Raw genomic sequence first — 21,488 nt, forward strand, 5'->3', positions numbered from 1 at the left:
CTTCGCCGCGGGCCAGGCGGAGGCGGAGGCGGAGGCGGCGCCGGCGTGGGCGCGGCGGCCGTACCCTGCGGTGGGGCGGGCGAGTCCTCCGCTCTCGTTTCCCGGATCCCTAACAGCGGCCCCCCGCGGGGAAGCAACCCCGGAAGACCGCCAGGAGATTGCCCCGGGGGCGGGGAGAGAGGCCAGCCGGGCGCTCCTGGTAACCCGCCCCTCCCTCGTCACGCGACCGCGCGGGGCGGAAACGGGGCGCCCACAGGCCGCAGCGACGCCCCAACAGGTTGGCGGGGAGGTAGGGAAGGGGCGGGACAAGGCGGCTGAGGAGGAGTGCGCCTGCGCCGTGGGACGCGTGTGGGTCGCGCGGCTTCCGGGTCCAGGTGCTGAGGCCTGAGGGCGGGCGGGGGTGATTCCAACTTCTGGGCCGCGCGGCGCGGCGTTGCCGGGGAGGGTTGGCGTAGGGCTTCCCCAGACCCTCCCGGACTGGAGAGAAGAGAGGAGGAGGACAAAAGTCGCCCTGGGAAGAGGCCTCCAGTGGTCTCGTGTTAAGATAATCGCCTCCTTGCTGCCAGAAACGCTGGCTTCGGGGAGCTGGGTGTGGGGTGCGGGCCCTCCTCCCCGGGTATGGGGTGGGTGCGGGCCAGAACGGGACCGAGCGGGCCGCTCACACGGCTTGGAATGCAGACTTCGTCGCCTTCGCGGTTACCACCGTCGTCATCAAAGCAGTAGATGTCCAGGTGGAGGAAACCTGGTTTCGGAGAATTTGTAATGAAAAGCAAAAGCTCCCCATCCCCGAGGGCAGCGGCTTTTAACCAGTTGTGGTTTTAATTCCGATTACGTAAAATACGTGCTAGCTCTGGATTTTAGTTAACGTTTTGAGTTCCTACCACTGTAGTGAAGATGAGCTCGCAACGCCATCTCCTTTATCTCCCTAGCGCACCCTTAGAACCCGAAACGGGATAGTCATCCACTGCTTTTTATTTTTTATTTATTTTATCATTTGCTTGACAGAGATCACAAGTAAGCGGGGGGGGGGGGGGGGGGGGGGCGCAGGCTCTCCGTGGAGCAGAGAGCCCAACGCGGGGCTCGATCCCAGGACCCTGAGACCACGGCCCCAGCCGAAGGCCGAGGCCTAACCCGCTGTGCCACCGAGGCGCCCCATCCACTGTTTTTTAAAACTATGCGCTTCGGCCTTATTTACTGCATCAGTTTTTAGGAACAGTCCTGGGAATAGGGTAAGAGAAATGAGGCACTCACCTCCGGTGTAATTTAAGGGAGCACTAAGCAAGATCGAAGATAAGTTGGTTATTACTGATTTTTCTTTTTGCTCCGGACTAAATAAAATCATTTATCAGGAGAGCACAGGTAGTAACCTCTTCAACATCGGCCACAGCAACTTCTTTCAAGACATGTCTCCAAAAGCAAAGGAAACAAAAGCAAAAAGAAAACAAGATTTCAGGGCTAGGCAGTGCTACTGATTGTTTCTAATGCCCCGCCCCCTGCTCCCCACCCCACCCTATTAAAATACTGAGTTGGCTGCTGTGTGTGGATTTGTAGGCCTCTTGGGAAAAGCTTGCTCTCCAGGTACCACCAATACAACATTGTAAGACAAAATGAGGTGGTTGCTACTGAAAAACCCTGCAGAGCTTTGGCAGTGTCTAGAGCAAGGTAAAGCCAGAATTCATTGAGGGTTGTAAGTTTGGTCTAAGGTATGTCTTTCTGTGCAGGACTGGGTAAGAACCCTGTACAAGGTTAGAAGATTGGTGGAAACATCAAGGCCGGGGAACTCATAACCTCAGAAGGCAGACTGGCTGTTAGTGGTCAAACCATTTGCCTGGGCTGGACAGTCAAGAGGAGTAAAACAGACAAAATGCTAATGAAGGTCTGGGACCGCAAAGCCGGGGTAGGAGGCAGCAAGATGTGGTTTGGGTTCTCTGTGTCAGGGCCGAGTGTGGGGGTAGATGGTTTTCTTCATGAATACACTCATCTATTCAATAAATATTTAATAGGGGCGCCTCCGTGGCTCAGTGGGTTAGGGCCTCTGCCTTCGGCTCAGGTCATGGTCCCAGAGTCCTGGGATCGAGCCCCACATCGGGCTCTCTGCTCAGCGGGGAGCCTGCTTTCCTTCCTCTCTGCCTGCTTGTGATCTCTGTCAAATAAATGGGTAAAATCTTTAAAAATAAATAAATAAATATTTAATAATGCCCAGGCACGGTTTTAGGCACAGGGGATACCTGAGGAATAATGCCTTTACGGAGCGGATAATCTGGTGGGAGACAGAGGCATTAAACAAGTGAACTAATCACGCTCTGAAATTCTATTACTTAGTCAACGACAGTGGAGAAAAGAAATCGAGCTAAGGGGACAGAGAGACCGGGAGCCGTGGGCCGTGCTTCTTCAGATACGGAGAACAGCCAAGGCCTTGCTTAGGAGGAGGAGGAGGAGGAGGAGGAGCTGGGCCCTAAATAGGGAAAGAGAACTGGTTCTGTGAAGGTCTGGGGAAGACTGCTCCAGTCTGAGGAGAAGCACATATGGAGGTCTCGAGGGTGAGGGCGAGCCAGAGGAAGTGTGATGGCCAACGTGAGAGCCGAGACGTAGCCCATGTGGCACTGTGGGCCAACACAGAGACTTTCGGTGTTAATAGGAATTTAACCATGGGAAGCCTTTAATCGATTTTCAGTGGGGTTTTGTGAGCTGGTTTACATTTTTAAATATTAATTGTGGAAATATTCAGCCATGTACAAAGGTAGAAAGGATAATACAATAAACCCCATCTACGTTTCACCCAGGTCCAATAATTATCCTCTGTACCTCCCCTCAATTCCTCTCCATGTTAACTTAAAGGAAATCTGATATCATACCCATAAAGACTTTTAGGATATATCTTTAAACTATTTTTAACACACTCCCAATACCATTATCACAATTGGAAATTTTAAACATTTCTTGCAGTCATTACAATCAATACTCAAATGTTTCGTAAAAAACTCTCCACAGTTAGTTTGTTCAAATCAAGGTCCAGACAAAGTCTACACGTCGCAGTCGGTTGATAAAGAATCCTTAGCCTCTTTTAATGCATAAGTTTCCACTCTACAATTTTTTTCTTCCACTTATTTGTTGAACAAGCTAGGTTCAAGCAGCACCTGGGTGGCTCGGGTCATGATCTCGGGGTGGAGGGATCGAGTCCCACGTCTGGCTCCCTGCTCCGTGGGAAGCCTGCTTCTCCTCTCCCACTGCCCCTGCTTGTGTTCCCTCTCCCGCTGTGTCTCTCTCTCAAATAAATAAATAAAATCTTCAAAAAAAAATAAAGTTTGTAATACTTCTCATGTGATAGAATTTTTTTTTAAAGATTTTATTTATTTATCTGTTAGAGAGAGTGAGCACAGGCAGAGGCAGAGGGAGAAGCAGGCTCCCTGCTGAGCAAGGAGCCCGATGTGGGACTCGATCCCAGGACCCCGGGATCATGACCCGAGCCGAAGGCAGCCGGCCGGCCAACTGAGCCACCCAGGTGTCCTGAAAATTTTTTTTTTTTTTAAGATTATTTATTTATTTATTTGACAGAGAAACAGTGGGAGAGGGAGAAGCAGGCTTCCCACGGAGCAGGGAGCCTGATGCGTGGCTTGATCCTGGGACCATCGTGACCTGACCCGGAGGCAGGCTCTTCCTGACGGAGCCACCAGCCCTGCCCCAACCATGTGATAGACTCTTTTGAGGCCATAGTTCAAATCCTGTGGTGTAACGTGAGTTATAGTGGGGTTTTTTTTTTTTTTTAGTTGTAGTGTTGAAGACTCATTGTGCAATATGAACTAACAAAGAATCGTGGCTTTAAAAACACTTATGAGGGGCGCCTGGGTGGCTCAGTGGGTTAAGCTGCTGCCTTCAGCTTGGGTCATGATCTCAGGGTCCTGGGATCGAGTCCCACATCGGGCTCTCTGCTCAGCAGGGAGCCTGCTTCCCTCTCTCTCTCTCCGCCTGCCTCTCCATCTACTTGTGATTTCTCTCTGTCAAATAAATAAATAAAAAATCTTTAAAAAAAATAAAAAATAAAAAATAAAAAAATAAAAACACTTATGAGAGGTGCCTGGGGGGCTCAGCCAGTTAAGCATCTGTGTTTGCCGCAGGTCATGATCCCAGGGACCTGGGATGGAGCCCTTTGCGGGGCTCCCTGCTCAGCGAGGAGCCTGCTTCTCCCTCTTCCTTTCCCCCTCCGATCATGCTCTTCCTCTCAAAGAAATAAAATCTTTTAAAAAATAAAATCATTTATCAGTTGCCTCAGTGTTAGTGGGCAGAGTAAGGTGCTGAGTCTGTGGTGTGATCCGAGAGAGAAGGTGCAGGGCCCTTCCCACAGGCCTTGCTCAATGCGTTTCTTCTGTCTGGCTCTTCCTGACTTTCTGTCCTTGTTTTAATAAACTGGTTATCTACTCTAATTATACAGTAACAAACATGCACAATCGAGATTCTTATCTCCAAGAAGGAAACCCAAAGCTAATAAAAGCTATCACAACTTAGGTACAGCTATTACTTTTCTGACCTTTAGTCCTACTTAGCAATCGCTTCAGAAAAAAATGAAAGAAGCAGTCACGTCGGGTCACCCACCTTCCTTTCCTTCCTGTACAGTATTTCTCAAATTTCCCAGTTGTTAAAAAGAGAAGACTATGTCGCTTGTTCGTGCTGTGGGTTTTTCTCCCGGCAGTGGATGTTTTGTCTTGGGGAGTGAAGAGGGCAAAGCTCGACTGTACAGGTTATACCATTCCTCAGACTTGCAAAGACAGTACTTAAAACCTAGCTGAGCTGTAAGAAAAGCCAGTCTTTTTTTTTTTTTTTAAGATTTTAAAAATTTATTTATTTGAGGGGCACCTGGGTGGCTCAGTGGGTTAAAGCCTCTGCCTTCAGCTCAGGTCATGATCCCAGGGTCCTGGGATCAAGCCCCGCATGGGGCTCTCTGCTCAGCGGGGAGCCTGCTTACCTTCCTCTCTCTCTGTCTGCCTCTCTGCCTACTTGTGATCTCTGTCAAGTAAATAAATAAAAATCTTAAAAAAAATTTTATTTATTTGACAGATCACAAGTAGGCAGAGAGGCAGGCAGAGAGAGAGGAGGAAGCCTTCAGGCTCCCTGCTGAGCAGAGAGCCCGATGTGGAGCTCGATCCCAGGACCCTGGGATCAAGACCTGAGCCGGAGGCAGAGGCTTAACCCATTGAGTCACCCAGGTGCCCTGAAAAGCCAGTCTTGATATATCGTCTTAGAAACACTCTTGCAGGGTGCCTGGGTGGCTCAGTGGGTTAAGCCGCTGCCTTCGGCTCAGGTCATGATCTCAGGGTCCTGGGATCGAGTCCCACGGGTCCTGGGATCGAGTCCTACGTCGGGCTCTCTGCTCGGCAGGGAGTCTGCTTCCTCCTCTCTCTCTCTCTGCCTACTTGTGATCTCTCTCTGTCAAATAAATAAATAAAATCTTTATTTATTTATTTATTTATTTATTTATTTATTTATTTTTAAAAGATTTTATTTTATTTATTTTGACAGAGAGAGATTACAAGTAGGCAGAGAGGCAGGCAGAGAGAGAGAGAGGAGGAAGCAGGCTCCCTGCTGAGCAGAGAGCCCGATGCCGGACTCGATCCCAGGACCCTGAGATCATGACCTGAGCCGAAGGCAGCGGCTTAACCCACTGAGCCACCCAGGCGCCCCAATAAATAAAATCTTTAAAAAAAAAAAAAAAAAGAAACACTCTTGCATATCTGATGATATATGGACAATGATTTACTGAGCCAGTAGGGCTTAGGGAAATTAACAGAAATGTCTTAATAAAAACACAGCAACTTTTGCTTGAAAAAAATAAAATCAGGGGTGGGGCCCCTGAGTGGCTCAGTGGGCCTCTGCTTTCCACTCAGATCATGATCTCAGGGTCCTGGAATGGAGCCCCGCATCGGGCTCCCTGCTCGGTGGGGAGCCTGCTTCCTCCTCTCCTTCTGCCCCTCTCCCCGCTCAAGGGCACTCTCTCTCTCTCTCTCAAAAAAAGAAATAAAAATTTTAAAAATAAAAAAAAAGAATGAATCATATTCTTAATCAGTGATGGGATGCCTGGTTGGTTCAGTCAGAAGAGCATGCTACTCTTGACCTTGGGGTCGTGGGTTTGAGCCCCATGTTGGGTATAGTGATTACTTAAATAACTAAATTTGAAAAAAATCAATGAGGTTAAAATTTTCAAAAGCATATACCCCTCCAAAGAGTCAATTCTGTACGACAATTCAAAAAATAAAAATAAATTAAATGAGCAGTTACTTACAGCTTAGCTTATAGTATGTGGTACTTGAGAGTAGAAAAATTACTTTCTTTTAAGACTTATTTATTTTAGGGGCGCCTAGGTGGCTCAGTGGGTTAAAGCCTCTGCCTTCGGCTCAGGTCATGATCCCAGGGTCCTCGGATTGAGCCCCGCATCAGGCTCTCTGCTCAGCAGGGAGCCTGCTTCCTCCTCTCTCTCTGCCTGCCTCTCTGCCTACTTGTGATCTCTGTCTGTCAAATACATAAATAAACAAAATCTTAAAAAAAAAAAAAAAAAGATTTATTTTAGAGGGGTCAGGGGTTTGGGGGGGGGGACACAGGGAGAAAATCCTCAAGTATTCTCACCACTGGGCACAGAGCCCAATGCAGGGTTCGAGCCCAGGACCCTGAGATCACACATGACTTGAGCTGAAACCAAGAGTCAGATGCTTAACCGACTAAGCCATGCAGGTACCCCTAGGAAAATTACTCTTAGAAAAGAATCTAAGTTTTCACCTTTTTTTTTTTTTTTAAGATATTTATTTATCCATTTATCAGAGAGAGAGAGAGAGGACACACAAGCAGGCAGAATGACAGGCAGAGAGGCAGAGAGAGAAGCAGGCTCCCCGCTGAGCAAGGAGCCTGATGCAAGACTCGATCCCATGACTTGAGCCGAAAGCAACAGCTCAACCAACTGAGCCATCCGGGCATCCCAAGTTTTCACCTTTTTACTAGATTGGACAGAATTGTCACCATTATCCCCAAACAGGAACCAATACATTTTTTTCTTCTCTTGACTGATATTTGGTTTTTTGGTTTTGCTTTGTTTTTTGTTTTTTGGTTTTTTTTTTTGCTTCTCTCTCATCCCAAAGATGAATAGGGGGTGCTGTCATTACTGGGGACAGGAACGGTTCTGCTCCCTGGTCACAGGAATATGGAGCTTCTGCTCCTAGGACAGTAGGACTGGGCCTTGGCCAGTTGCCCGGGGGCTATTCTGTACACAGCTGTCTTGAAATGATCTTTGAACATTGGCCAAAGCCAATTGTGCAAGGTTCTAGCTAACATTAAGTTTCTTTGCTTGTCCCTTTTTTCTCTTTTTAAAGTGGGCTCCATACCCAGAGCAGAGCCCAGTGTGGGACTTGAACTCATGACCCTGAGATCAAGACTTGAGCTGAGATCAAGAGTTAGACGCTTAACTGACTGAGCCACCCAGGCACCCCCAACATTGAGCTTCTGTGCAAAAGCTGTATCATCTGGCTTCTGCAAGGGTCTGACTTGGGATGATTTAATTGCCATTTCCTGTGTTTCTGTCTCCTTTGGCTTATCCTATCGAACAGTTGAAGCCCATCACCTTCAGGGTCCCTTTGTCACTGAATAATTATTCCTGAATCCCCACTTCTCTAACATCTTCTACATGTGGCTCCTGATGTTCTAGAGTGTTCTTTCACACATAAACAGTTGTACATATTATATGCACTTGTGTGCTCCTTACCTTTTTTCCTGATGGTCTGTCTTGGAGATCTTTTTTTTTTTTTTTTTAAAGATTTTATTTATTTATTTGTCAGAGAGAGAGAAAGAGAGAGAGTAGACAGAATGTGGCAGGCAGAGGCAGAGGGAGAAGCAGGCTCCCTGCTGAGCAAGGAGCCCAATGTGGGACTCGATCCTAGTATTCTGGGATCATGACCTGAGCGGAAGGCAGATGTTTAACCAACTGAGCCACCAGGTATCCCTATCTTGGAGATCTTGCCATATGAGAGCATACAATGTCTCATCTTCAGAAGCCTGCCAGGTGTCCTTTCTGTCATTATTAAATGACTCATTTAAAAAAATAAATAAATAAAGATTTTATTTATTTATTTATTTGACAGACAGAGATCACAAGCAGGCAGAGAGGCAGAAGCAGGCTCCCTGCTGAGCAGAGAGCCCGATGCGGGGCTCAATCCCAGGACCCTGAGATCATGACCTGAGCTGAAGGAAGAGGCTTCACCCACTGAGCCACCCAGGCACCCTTCACATGAGTCATTTAACTGGTGTTATCTTTCTTTTTAAAATCACTAACAAAAACTCATAACCCTAGTCTAATCATGAGAAAAATACCAGACAAACCCAGATGGAAGATCATTCTACAAAATAACGTGAGTAGTGTACCTCAAAACTCTCAAGACCAAAAAAACAAGGAAAGTCTGAGAAACTGTCACAGCCCAGAGGCATCCAAAGAGACAACTGAATGTAATGCAGCATTCTGGATGGGACTAAGGAACTGAAAAGCGACATTAGGGGGAAAAAAACTGAGGATCCAAATAAAGTACGGTGTTGAGTTAATAACCTGTCGATACAGATTCATTAATTATGACCAATGCGTCATACCAAGGTACGATATTAATTATGGGGGGAACTGGGTATGACGTACCCTCTTTACAGGTTTGGGTTTTTTTTTTTAAGAGGTGGGGAAAGGCAAAGGGAGAAAAAGAATATAAGCAGGCTCCTTGCCCACAACTGCCCACTCAAGTTGTACTCTGTTTCTCAAATAAATAAATAAAAATTTTAAAAATAAAGAAGTAAAAGAATAAATCATATTCTTCATCAGTGATGGGGCACCTGGCCGGTTCAGTCAGAAGATCACGATCAAGACCAGAGCTGAGATCAAGTTGGACACCCGACCAGCTGAGCCACCCAGGCGCTCCTTCATTGTTTTTTAAATAAAGTTTTTATTTTAGAATAGTTTTAACTTTAGATTTCAGAAAACAAACCTGTAGGGGCATCTGAGCGGTTCAGCCAGTTTGGCATCCAACTCTTGATCTTAGCTTGGTTTAGGCCCCACACTGGGCTCTACACTGGGTGTGGAGCCTACTTAAAAAAAAAAAAAAAAAAAAAAAAAAGGAAAAGAGCACCTGGGTGGCTCAGTGGGTTAAGCGTCTGCCTTTGGCTCAGGTCATGATCCCAGGGTCCTGCATCAGGCTCCCCTGCCCTGCAGGGAGCCTGCCACTCCCCCAGCTTGTGCTCTCTCTCTCTCCATCAAATAGATAAATAAAATCTTAATAAAAAAAAAAAAGGAAGGTGCACTTTATGTACAATTTTGAAAGAATCTCAGAATATATTGGGACCCCTGGGTAGCTCAGTTGGTTAAGCATCTGCCTTTGGCTAAGGTCATGATCCCAAAGTCCTGGGATTGAGTCCTACATCCCGCCTGCTTCTCCCTCTGCCTGCTCTTCCCCCTGCTTGTGCTCTCATTCTCTCTCTCTCTAATACATAAACAAAATCTTTAAAAAATATATTAAGTGGAGGGGTGCCTGGGTGGCTCAGTGGGTGAAAGCCTCTGCCTTTGGCTCGGTTCATGGTCCCAGGATCCTGGGATCGAGCCCCACATCGGGCTCTCTGCTCGGCAGGGAGCCTGCTTCCCCTCTCCCTCCATGTGCTCTCTCAAATAAATAAATAAATCTTAAAAAAAAAAAAAAGGCTTATTTATTTGAGAGAGAAAGTACACATATGCATGGTGGTGGGGCTCATGGGGCAGAGGAGAGAGAAAGTCTCAAGCAGACTCCACGCAGAATGAGGAACCTGACCTGGGGCTCGATCTTATCACCTGAGATCACGACCCAAGCCGAAACCCAAGAGTCCCACACCCAAAGGACTGTGCCTTCCGGACACCCCAGATCTTTTTTATATGTTTGCTTTTTTAAATTAGTGAATGCATAACTGATCAAAAAAAATTGTTTAGGGGCTCCTGCGTGGCTCAGTGGATTAAACCTCTGCCTTTGGCTCAGGTCATGGTCTCAGGGTCCTGGGATTGAGCCCTGAGTCAGGCTCTCTGCTCAGCAGGAAGCCTGCTTCCCCATCTTTCTCTGCCTACTTGTGCTTTCTCTGTCTCTGTCAAATAAATAAAATCAAAAAAATTGTTTAATATTAAACTACCACTCTTAAATATCTTTAAATATAAATATATATATATATATATATATTTTTTTTTTTAAGATTTTATTTATTTGACAGGCAGAGAGGCAGGCAGAGAGAGAGGGGAAGCAGGTTCCCTGCCGAGCAGAGAGCCTGACTCGGGGCTCGATCCCAGGACCCTGGGATCATGACCTGAGCTGAAGCAGATGCTTAACGACTGAGCCACCCAGATGCACCCTTAAATATCTTTAAATATTAAAGTACCACGGGAACTAGCCTTTCAGGTGTCTCTGGTCTCAAGTATCTGCTAATCTCAGCCTGTGGTCTGGTTGGTTTTTCAGGAGTCTTCAGAAATCCGTTCCAGCTCTTTGCGATGCTGCCCAAACCTGGGATCTATTACTTCCCCTGGGAAGTCAGTGCTGGCCAAGTTCCCGACGGGGGCACACTGAGAACATTTGGCAGGTGAGAACGTGGTTTTTTTTTCCTCGTGTGTGGGGATATTTCAGTTCCTCCCCCACACATACCCCAGGCCTGCCAGAAAAAACCAAACAATTAAAATGTTATTTTAAGTTTGTCTAGTTTTTTTTTTTTTTTTATAGTTTTACTTTTTCAAGTAATCTCTACACCCAACGTGGGGCTTGAACTCACGACCCAAGATCAAGAGTCGCACGCACCTCTTACTGAGCCAACAGAGCACCCCCGTCAACGTATTTCTTAAATGCCAAAACATGAATTTGTTTTCATTGGAAAAAAGGTAGATAGTCCGTAGAAGTGTGAAGAAAGCAAGCAAAAGTACCAGTAATCCCACTCTCTGGACCGCCACTGCTAACCTTTTGGTGATTAATTTAGACACACTCATGTGTATGGATGTACGTGAACGTGTGAATGGGTGTGTGTTCACACCATGTATGTATCGCATCATCAGGGAAGTGCAAATTCACACCACAGCAGGATACTCCTACGGGCCCAGTGGACTGGCTGGATTTGCAAAGACTGTTGAAACCAGAAGCCGATGAGGGTGTGGAACAGCTGTAATTCCTCGACTCTCCCCATGGAAATGTCAAATGGCACAACTACTTTGGAAAACAGCCTGCAGTTTCTTTTAAAAGCTAAACACATGTTTAAACACGGGGCTCCAGTCAGTAGAACATGCGACTCTCCATCTCAGGGTTGTGAGTTCGAGCTGCACGTTGGGTGTAGAGATCACTTTAAAAAAATAAAATCTTTGGGCTCAGTGGGTTAAGCCTCTGCCTTCAGCTCAGGTCATGATCTCAGGGTCCTGGGATCAAGCCCCACATAGGGCTCTCTGCTCAGCGGGGAGCCTGCTTCCCCCTCTCTCTCCGCCTGCCTCTCTGCCTACTTGTGATCTCTCTCTGTCAAATAAATAAATAAAATCTTTAAAAAATTTTTTTAATTAAAAAAATCTTTAAAATAATAATAATAGGGGCGCCTGGGTGGCTCAGTGGGTTGAAGCCTCTGCCTTCGGCTCAGGTCATGATCCCAGGGTCCTGGGATCGAGCCCCGCGTCGGGCTCTCTGCTTGGCGGGGAGCCTGCTTCCTTCCCTTCCTCTCTCTCTGCCTGCCTCTCTGCCTGCTTGTGATCTCTGTCTATCAAATGAATAAATAAAATCTTTAAAAATAAAAAATAATAATAATAAAATATAAATAAATAAATAGAGTCTTAGAAAGAAAGAAAGGAACCAGGCCAAAAAAAAGAAAAAAATTACATGTTGTATGGCTCTATTTATATAAAAGTTTAGGAAATGCCAAAAAAAAAAAAAAAAAAAAATTCCAAAGTGGGGGAAAAAAAAAGCAGGCCTGTTGCCCGCAAGGATTGCCTGGGTATGCCGTATTGGAGGATTGTGAAAATGCACTAGGGAACAATGTGTTCATTATCGATTGTGTGGACAGTTGCTCAAGTGTGTGTGGTGTCAAAGTGTGTCCTTTAAATATGTGTGGTCAACTTTAATTCAGTTATCCCAAGTAAAACCAGAGGGGAAAAGCACATGTTACAGAATCTTAAACAGGAGGAGGGCAAAAGACTTGAATAGACACTTCACAAAAGAGAGTGTACATAACACCTAGCAGTCATCCAAAAATTAAAAAGTTTTGCATATGACAGTTAAAAAATGCACATATAGGGGGACACCTGGGTGGCTCAGTTGTTAAGCCTCTGCCTTTGGCTCAGGTCTTGATCTCAGGGTCCTGGGACCGAGCCCTGCACTCAGCGGGGAGCCTGCTTCTCCCTCTGCCACTCCCCCTGCTTGTGTTCTTCTCTCACTGTTAAATAAATAAATAAAAATCTTTAAAAATACGTATATACACATATATAGACACACACAAATGGATAATAAGCATATGAAAAGATGGTAAACATCGTTAGTCACAGTGCAAATTAAAACCACAACAGGGGCACCTGGCTGGCTCAGTGGGTTAAGCATCTGCCTTCTGTTCAGGTCAGGATCCCAGAGTCCTGGGATCGAGCCCCCGCCCCCCTCCCGCTGCTCTACGCGCCCCCCCCAGTCTCTCTTTCACTTCTCTCTCAGATAAATTAATAAAATCTTTTAAAAACCAACCAACCAACCAACCAACAGCCACAACGATACAGTATTTTCCTGCCCACTAGGACACTAGGACGGCTAAAATTAAAAAGACTGACCATCCCAAAGTCCTGGCCAGTTGTGGAGCCACTAGAACCCTCAGTTGCTGCTGGGAGTGTAAAGTAGCACACCCGTTTTTGCAAAACAATTCGCTCATTTCTCTTAGAGTTGAACAGACAGGTTGGTCGAATGACTTCGCGATCCCACCTGGGTATTTACCTAAGAGAAATGAAAATATATGTCAGCAAAGAGATTGGCCTGCAGAAGTTCCTGCCCATTTATTCATCATAGCCCGACACCAGCAGGAAACCAGACAAGCTGATGAACGGATACACAGACTGTTTTCAGTCATTTCAACAGAATTGCTGCTGAGGGATAGAAGGAGAAAAGCACCGATTTACCCAGCAGTACAGTGACTCTCGAAACCGCCGTGCTGTGTGAAGGAAGCTTGGCACGAGAGAGGACGCGCTGTTGTGCCCCTATGTACATGAGGTGCTGGAGTGAGAAAACGAACCCGTAGATCAGCGGTTGCCTGGCGTGGGAGATGGGGAGCTTGAGTAGTGGCACAAGGGAACTTTTGGGGGCAATGGAAATGGGCCACATCTTAATTGGGGTGCTGGTTACACCTGTGTATACTTTTGTCAACACCCCTTAAACAGGTGCCTTATGGGGCGCCTGGGTGGCTCAGTGGGTTAAGCCTCTGCCTTCCGTTCAGGTCATGATCCCAGGGTCCTGGGATCGAGCCCCGCCTCGGGCTCTCTGCTCACCAGGGAGCCTGCTTCCTCCTCTCTCTCTGCCTGCCTCTCTGCCTACTGTCAAATAAATAAATAAAATCTTTTTTAAAAAATAAACAGTTGCCTTGTAATGCATGTATTTCCATCTTCACAGTTTAGACTGAAAACAGTTTCTCTGACTTGTCGCCGCCGTTTTTATTTCTCTGATCAGAGACCCATGGGTTTGCCAGAGCCCTTTGAGCTTTCCGCATTTGTGCTGTTTGTGGACAGAACTGATTGATTGCGCTTTCCCTGACCTGCAGGTTGTTGCTCTATGACATGACCCAATCTCGAGTGACCCTGAGAGCTCAGCACGGATCTGACGAGCACCAGATCCTGGTCTGCACCAAGTTGGTGGAGCCGTTCCAAGCCCAGATGAACTACCTGTACCTCGTCCTTGGAGAGCTCGAGCACCAGGGTAAGCCCCTGGCTTCCTGTTCCCTTTCCACGCTGGGTCCTGGGTGGGGCAGTCTTCGGTTAGGACTAGGTCTGGCTTCTGACCGTGCAGGAATCCCTCCCTGGGGTTAGCTTCCCTCCAGATCAGCCCACAAGTTCAAGGACTCGTGGAAACAGATGTGATCAGGTTCAGTGGACCTGCTCCTGGGGCGTGCAAGGGGAGAGAAATCATTACTTTCTAAAGGCCAACCACGTGCCAGGCCTGGTCCTACACCATTGCCTTCAGTCTTTTTTTTTTTTTTTTTTAATACTTTATTTATTTGACAGAGCGATCATAAGCAGGCAGAGAGAGAGGGAAGCAGGCTCCCTGCAGAGCAGATGTGGGGCTTGATCCCAGGGCCCTGGGATCATGACCTGAGCCGAAGGCAGAGGCTTTACCCACTGAGCCACCCAGGTGCCCCGCCTTCAGTCTTTTTGAATTTGCAGAGCTGGTCTTAAACTGAGTCTTACTGTTACTGTTCCTCAGATGAGAAAAGTCAGGCAAGGAGAGGATGGGGCTCGGGAGTCAGAGTAAGAGAAACAGAAGGGAAGGAATCCCAGCAACCGGGGGAATCTCTCTGGCATCAAAAGTTGAAGGCTCGGGGCATCTGGGTGGCTCAGTCGGTTAAGCATCTGCCTTTGGCTCAGGTCATGATCCCCAGCATCCTGGGATCGAGTCCCGAGTCAGGCTCCCAAATCAGTGGGGAACCTCTTCTCCCACTGTGTGCTTCCTCATCTCTCTCTCTCGCTCTCTCAATTAAATAAATAACATCTTTAGAGTTGAAGGTTGCAGGGGCGCCTACGTGGCACAGTCGTTAAGCGTCTGCGTTCGGCTCAGGTCATGATCCCGGGGTCCTGGGATCCAGCCCCACATCGAGCTCCCTGCTCTTCGAGAAGCCTGCTTCTCCCTCTCCCACTCCCCATACTTGTGTTCCTCTCTCGCTGTCTCTGTGTCAAATAAATAAATAAAATCTTTTTTTTAAATACTGTAGTTAATATCCTCATGCAAAGTCTTTGTCCATTTTCTGATTATTTCTTCATGATCATTTCCTAAAAGTAGAATTGCTCTATTGAAGGATGCATGCCAACTTCCTTTCTAGAAGTCACTGTGGGTTTTTTTTTTTTTTAAGATTTTATTTATTTATTTGACAGAGAGAAAGAGAGACAGCAAGAGAGGGAATCCAAGTAAGGGTAGTGGAAAGGGAGAAGCAGGCTTCCCGCCGGGATCATGACCTGAGCTGACGGCGGATGTTTAAAGACTGAGCCACCCAGGCACCCCAGGTGTGATGGCTTTTAACTCTAGATGAAATGTGCTAGAAAAAATGCTATTAGATGGTGCTACTTTAATTACCTTTGATTTAATAGAAGTGAATCTTTATTTAGGGTTAAGCTCACGGAGTTCCGGCCTTCGTATTGATTTGAGAGAGACATCAGGAATGGGGGTGGGAACGTGTACAGAGGGGGTTTTGCACAAGTGATTTCCACGTTAACCGCAGCCCAGGTCCCTGAGGCTTTCTCCTGTACCCCCAGCCCTCCAGTGCATCCTGGGAGCTCCCGGGAGCCCACCGCCCAGTGTCCGGGATGCTAAGGCGCAGACACAGAGAGGGGTGAAAGTCGGGTGAGGCAGCAGGCCCGGACAAGAACAGGACCGGGAGCGGACAGTTAGAATCTCTTGTGGGGGGGAGAAAAATGGGAAGAAACCTTTGTATGTTCAACACATGTAACTTTTTCTATTCACTGTTCCAGTGAGATGTGCAGAGAAATAGAGTGGTAGAGCCCACAGTCAGCCGTGGCTGAGTCTCTGCTGCCTGCATTTACCTATTTATTTTGCTGGGGTCTTTTGGAGCAAAGCTGATGTCACTTCATTTCCCCATAAACCCGTCCATGCCTCTACCACTACCCATCATACCCAACAAAGCAGCTGTCCCTCGACAGACTCGCACACCTTGTCCGCGTTTACCCCCTTCCGCTCCATGGCTTCTCAAACTTGGGTAGTTCAGATCCCCTCCAAAGTCCATTTGTTGCATTTGGCTAACAAACCCCAAGTCTCTGTACGAGTTCTGCCCTCCCTTTTTTTTTTTTTTTTTTTTAAATGCCATTTATTACAGAACTTGGGTCTGGAATCGGCTGATTGCTTCCTCCTGGCTACCCTAAACCTTCTTTCCCTTGCCTTTTTCTGAATGGACTGTGGTTCAGGGACAGCTCTCATTTGATGAGGAAAAGTTCTTTAGAGAAGATCTAAAGTCACCTCTTTAAAAGTCCTGATGAAATAATGAATCCAGGCCACGATGTTATCACTGGCCTGCTCCTATCGCTCTCTTGGCAGAAAGGGCAGGGCGGCAGGAACGCTGCACAGCAGGGATCGGCCAGCAGCACCCGGCCCTGCCCCAAGGCCACGCTGGAGAAGCTGGTGGATCAGCGGCCACACAGCTGGAGGTCACAGGCAGCAACACCTCCAGGTGACCTTGCCCCCGCCCCCGCCCCCAACCTGGACCCGAATGATCAAGCCTCAGGTCAGGCAGCATTCGCCCTGGGCTCTGGCTCCTTGCCTGCTCCTCATTCTTGTCATCACCAACTGTGAGTTTTTTTCTTAAAAAAAAAGCTTTGCCCCTGGGGCGCCTGGGTGGCTCAGCGGGTTAAAGCCTCTGCCTTCAGCTCAGGTCATGGTCTCAGGGTCCTGGGATCGAGCCCCGCATCGGGCTCTCTGCTTGGCGGGGAGCCTGCTTCCCTTCCTCTCTCTCTGCCTGCCTCTCTGCCTACTTGTGATCTCTATCAAATAAATAAATAAAATCTTAAAAAAGCTTTCCCCCTAAATTTCTAATTTCTCAGTAAGACGTGTTCATCGTTTGCAGCTGACACACAGTTGTAAGAGCATGTGGCTCTTGATCTCGGGGGTTGTGCATTTGAGCCCCACATGGGGTGTAGAGATTACGTAAATAAATAAAACTTAAAAGGAAAAATAAAGGGGCGCCTGGGTGGCTCAGTGTTTAAAGCCTTCTCCTTCGGCTCAGGTCATGATCTCTGGGTCCTGGGATCGAGCCCCACGTTGGGCTCCCTGCTCAGCAGAGAGTCTGCTTCTCTCTCTCCCTCTGCCTGCCACTCTGCTTACTTATGCTCTCTGTCAATTAAATAAATAAAATCTTTTAAAAAAAGAGAGTGAGAAATAAATAGTGCCACCTTCTTGAAATTTGTGCACACAGTGAGCTGAGGAGGCCAAAAAGGTGAAGAAATGCCTACCGCGTGAGAAACCCACTGGTTCTTTAAACTTTTTTTTTTTTTTGACAGACAGATCACAAGCAGAGAGGCAGGCAGAGAGGAAGGGAAGCAGACTCCCCGCCAAGCAGAGAGCCCAATGTGGGGCTCGATCCCAGGACCCTGGGATCATGACCTGAGCTGAAGGCAGAGGCTTTAACCCGCTGAGCCACCCAGGCACCCCTGAAACCCACTGGTTCTCACACTTCTTGGGGCACCATCCCAGAGCCCAAGGCTTCCTGTGCAGGGTGGAGGTGTTGGGACACAGCCTTTCCTCAGTTCTGCTCCAGAGTCCCTAGAAGTCCCAGGTTGCAGGTGACTTTGCCTACAGCTAGAGGCTGCCATCGAGCCCTTGCCATAAATCCCATAAACTCTACCTGCCTGGTTTTCTTTTTTTTTTTTTTTCCTAAGATTTTATTTATTTATCTGACAGATCAAAAGTAGGCAGAGAGGCAGGCAGAGAGAGAGGAGGAAGCAGACTCCCCGCTGAGCAGAGAGCCTGATGCGGGGCTCGATCCTAGGACCCTGAGAGCATGACCCAAGCCATAGGCAGAGGCTTCAACCCACTGAGCCACCCAGGCGCCCCCTGCCTGGTTTTCTTGGAGCTGACCGCCGCTCCCTGCCCTCTCAAGCCTTCCTGTTGTGTCTTTTGGAACCTTCGCTCCGCCCCGAACGGGTCCCTTTTACGCCCCTGCCTTCACTGGGATGTGCCTGAAACCTGGCTCTTTCCCAGGACCGCAGTTCCCTCCCGTCCCCGCGTGGAGCCGGGTCCGCCTCCCCGATCTCACACACCACAGGGCCCAGAGGTGGGGCCAGCAGCCTCTCGGGTTTGCCATTCACAGCTTTTGCCTTTCTCGTCGGCCAACCAGTTCTGCCCACTTCGGCCTCCCACAGCCACCCCTCTGCCACCTGAGACTGCAGCCGTGACTCCTGGTACCTCCCTGCTCTGCAGCCCACGGGACCTGTGCACCTCAGGCTCTTCCTTTTTCTCCCTCCTTCTCTCCTGTTCACTTTCCTGCGCTCCGACCGGGCCTCTTGCCACAGCAACCCCTTTTCTGGGGGAAGTTTCCAGCCCTCGCCTTCCATCACCGCAGCCTGACAAAGCCCCAACCTCCGCCCTCTTCTGCTGCTCGAGAAGGCTCATGCGTTTGGGGCTGTTCCTAGCACAATTTCAAGGCCTCTTACTGCGTGTCCTGGCCCACCCCCTCCCACCAGGGGCAGTAGCTGTTTCTGGCACTCCCTGGTCCCGGGAGACCCTACCTCCTCGCCTCCCACCCCCGTCAGCGTGGGTGACTGCCTCACCTCCTACGTCCCGGGTAGGACGTAGCCCCTCCTAAAGTGACCTGTGTCCACACCTGCCCGTGGCTCCTTTCTTCCCGTCTGGGAGGAAGAGGGGCCTGTCTTCCGTGCGGGCCTGTGCTGTGACTCCCGGCCTGCCCTCCCACGGGGACTTTGCCCTCTCAACTGAGTCCTTACTTAGCCTGTTCCCACTGCGTCTTCCCTCTGAGGATATAAATCACCCAAGCTTATTCTTTTTTTTTTTTTTAAAGATTTTATTTATTTATTTGGCAGACGGATATCACAAGTAGGCAGAGAAGCAGGCAGAGAGAGGGGGAAGCAGACTCCCCGCTGAGCAAAGAGCCTGATGTGGGGCTTGATCCCAGGACCCCGGGACCATGACCTGAGCCGAACGCAGAGACTTTAACCCACTGAGCCACCCAGGCGCCCCTCAAGCTTATTCTATACTAAAATAATAACACTGTCATCAGCTTCTGCTCTGTATCCCTACCTCTCTCTGACCCGCCACCTGCTCCGGCAGACGTCCTAAAGGAAGCTCTGTTCTTCCTCTCACCCCTTCCCTCTCTCCTGCCCACGCCTCCACCCACTGCATTCCTGCTCACTTGTCATTCAGTGCTCACTTGTCATTCAGTGCCTCCATTGCTCTGCATTCGTCCAACTTGCAAGATATTCCCCTAAAGGACTCTGTAGCCGTCTTGTCTGTAGACTATCTCCTCCCCTCCCTGCAGTAGTTCTTCAAATGCTGTTCCTTGATCACAGTTATAAGGACCTGTAGATGGACTGCTGGATCTGCCCCGTTCGTCCCTTATGACAATCCTGTATCTTAAGGTCACTCCATGTTTAATAATGTTTTTCACTGGGGCGCCTGGGTGGCTCTGGCCAGGCTCTAAGTAGTCTAAGAAGTCTTCTTCGGGGTCTTTTCTGGTTCCACACAAATGTTAGGATTATTTGTTTCATTTGGGTTCCTCAGTGTAAATCTAGGAGGGTTTTCCCACACTGACAGGAGGAAAGAGCTGATAGGCATCATGTAAGGAAAGCTCTGTGCAGAGCGCCTGGGTGGCTCTGGGAGTTAAGTGTCTGCCTTCAGCTTGGGTCATGATCCCAGAGTCCTGGGACAGAGTCCTGCATCAGGCTCCCTGCTCAACAGGGAGTCTGCTTCTCCCTCTCCCTCTGCTCGCACTCTCTCTCAAAATAAATAAAATATTAAATAAATAAATAAATGAAAAGAAAGGAAAGGGAGGGAAGAAGGAAGGAAAAGAGATCTAGACTAGGAGGAAGGCCAGGCATGACCTATCTAACCCAAGAGCCTGTATCTCAAAACCACATCAAAAGGAAACAGGTTATCTAGCACATTGAATGTGTTTGTTGACCTGACCAGAGCATATAAAGAACATGGATGAAAAAAAATTAAAAAAAAAAAAAAAACCCTGGGCACCTGGGCGGCTCAGTCAGTTGAGCGTCTGACTCGATCTCAGTTCAGGTCTTGATCTCAGGGTTGTGAGTTGTGGAGCCTGCTTTTAAAAAAACGAAAACACAAATAAGCAAACGTGTCAGGGCAGGCGCAGTTGTCTTTTCTGCTTGCCATCACCGGCACGCTGACAGGTCTTTCCATCGGGTCAACACAGCATGTACCAGAAGCACCTCCCAGCCCATCGTCTGGGGTGGGGTGACTTGGCCCTACAAGGCCAAACTCTCATCTTGGATTTACTAATTATGCGGTTCTCTTTGCCTCAATTTCCAATGTCAGTGGGGCCCAGTATGCCCCAAGGGGACCCTTCCCTTAGTACAAATGGAGAAGTGGGATGGTGCACTTGAGGTAGGGAAGGAGTCAGGAATTAAGATGACAAAGGACGGAGGTTGAGGCGGCAGCTGTCCGGCCCTTCCTCCGTGGAGAAGTGGGATTTGCGGGCTATCCCCTAAGTTCCAGACACATGCGATAGTGTGCAACAGGCCCACTGTTCTGAGGCCCAAGTAGAGAAGAATTACCAGTATCCAGGATGCCATCCTTTTAGCTCATCCTGAGAGCAAGTCCGGGGGAAGGAGCTGCAATGCATCCGGGGCGTTGCTGACACAGGGGGTCAGTCCCTGCTAGTGCCTTGTGCTTGTGTCTTTCAGATGGAGGTTCCGTGGTGAAGGCCCGGGTGCTGACTTGTGTGGAAGGAATGAATCTACCCTTGTTAGAGCAAGCTGTCCAGGAGCAGAGGCGATACCAGCAAGAGAGGGACAGCAACCAGTAGCCAATTGCACTTCCTGGCAACTGTCCCCCCCCCCCCCCCAGCGTGCTCCTGAGGCCAAGCCCACCAGAGATGCCTGAGCAGAGAAGATGCAGACCTTCCCCAGAGTGACAGCCCTTTCCTGGAGCCTGAGAGAAGAGGAGGGGTTGCTTATTTGGATTGTTACACACACACACACACACACACACACACACACACGCCGGGCCAGGAGCCTGTGGGAGGCTGAGCTGTGGGGTGCTGGGGCCTGAACCTCAAGGGGGCATATGGAGGGTTCTGGAAGGTACTCATGAATAAAGGCCCCAGTGGGGGAGACCTTGCGTTGTGTGCATGTGGTGCAGCGCCGGCGGGGGCCAGGAGGGGGAGCCGTGGAGCCGGCAGCCTGCCAGCAGTGAGGCCCCTGGAGCACAGGGTTTCTGGTGAATTCTGGGCTGGGGTTTGTGGGAAGGGTGCTAGGTTCCCCCATGGGCCCTGGGGGTGGGCTCCAGATGCAGGGGGGCTGCCCCCACTGAACTTCTGCCCTCAGAGAAGGCCGGGCTATCCCAGAAGGTCGGGGCATGGCCCCTCAGCCTGGCCGTGCGGCCTAGGGCAGCGCTGTGGCTCTAGAAACCCTTCCTGACCCCTGACCTCTGTCCCGGGGCTGACTCCAGCCCCCTAGGCCACCCTTCTGGGAAGCCTTGGCCCCCAGAGCCTGGGCCTGGCAGGGCCCAAGGCAGGGGCCCTGCTAAGAAGTTTGGGCCCTCCTGCGCCCCGTAGCC

The 21,488-nt window shown here is 48.9% G+C and overlaps 2 protein-coding genes across 3 annotated transcripts in view; both read left to right on the plus strand.

The window, feature by feature from the left end:
• On the plus strand, positions 1 to 21,049 carry TEN1 (TEN1 subunit of CST complex). 2 transcript variants are annotated; one of them, XM_032319518.1, is made up of 4 exons: positions 1 to 289; positions 10,482 to 10,602; positions 13,777 to 13,931; positions 20,615 to 21,049. In XM_032319518.1, exons 2-4 carry the CDS (start codon positions 10,514 to 10,516, stop codon positions 20,734 to 20,736), a joined length of 366 nt encoding a protein of 121 aa, XP_032175409.1. In that variant the 5' UTR covers positions 1 to 289; positions 10,482 to 10,513; the 3' UTR covers positions 20,737 to 21,049. The 2 variants fall into 2 exon arrangements, with proteins under 2 accessions (XP_032175409.1, XP_032175410.1); XM_032319519.1 differs by having other exon boundaries at positions 1 to 277.
• Positions 21,035 to 21,488, plus strand: part of CDK3 (cyclin dependent kinase 3) — a 5,159-nt gene continuing 4,705 nt past the window's right edge. Inside the window, exon 1 of the mRNA XM_032319517.1 lies at positions 21,035 to 21,149. Within this exon, the coding sequence (XP_032175408.1) occupies positions 21,061 to 21,149 (89 nt within the window). The 5' untranslated portion in view covers positions 21,035 to 21,060. The remainder of the gene's footprint in view (positions 21,150 to 21,488) is intronic.

This window comes from Mustela erminea, chromosome 18 (assembly GCF_009829155.1).
Source record: "Mustela erminea isolate mMusErm1 chromosome 18, mMusErm1.Pri, whole genome shotgun sequence".
NCBI classification, from domain to species: domain Eukaryota; kingdom Metazoa; phylum Chordata; class Mammalia; order Carnivora; family Mustelidae; genus Mustela; species Mustela erminea.

Coding starts and splice junctions, on each gene's coding strand:
- TEN1 (XM_032319518.1), top strand. CDS start 10,514: ATGCTGCCCAAACCTGGGATCTATTACTTCCCCTGGGAAGTCAGTGCT. Junction 10,603..13,776: donor ACACTGAGAACATTTGGCAG/GTGAGAACGTGG, acceptor CCTGACCTGCAG/GTTGTTGCTCTATGACATGA. Junction 13,932..20,614: donor TGGAGAGCTCGAGCACCAGG/GTAAGCCCCTGG, acceptor TGTGTCTTTCAG/ATGGAGGTTCCGTGGTGAAG.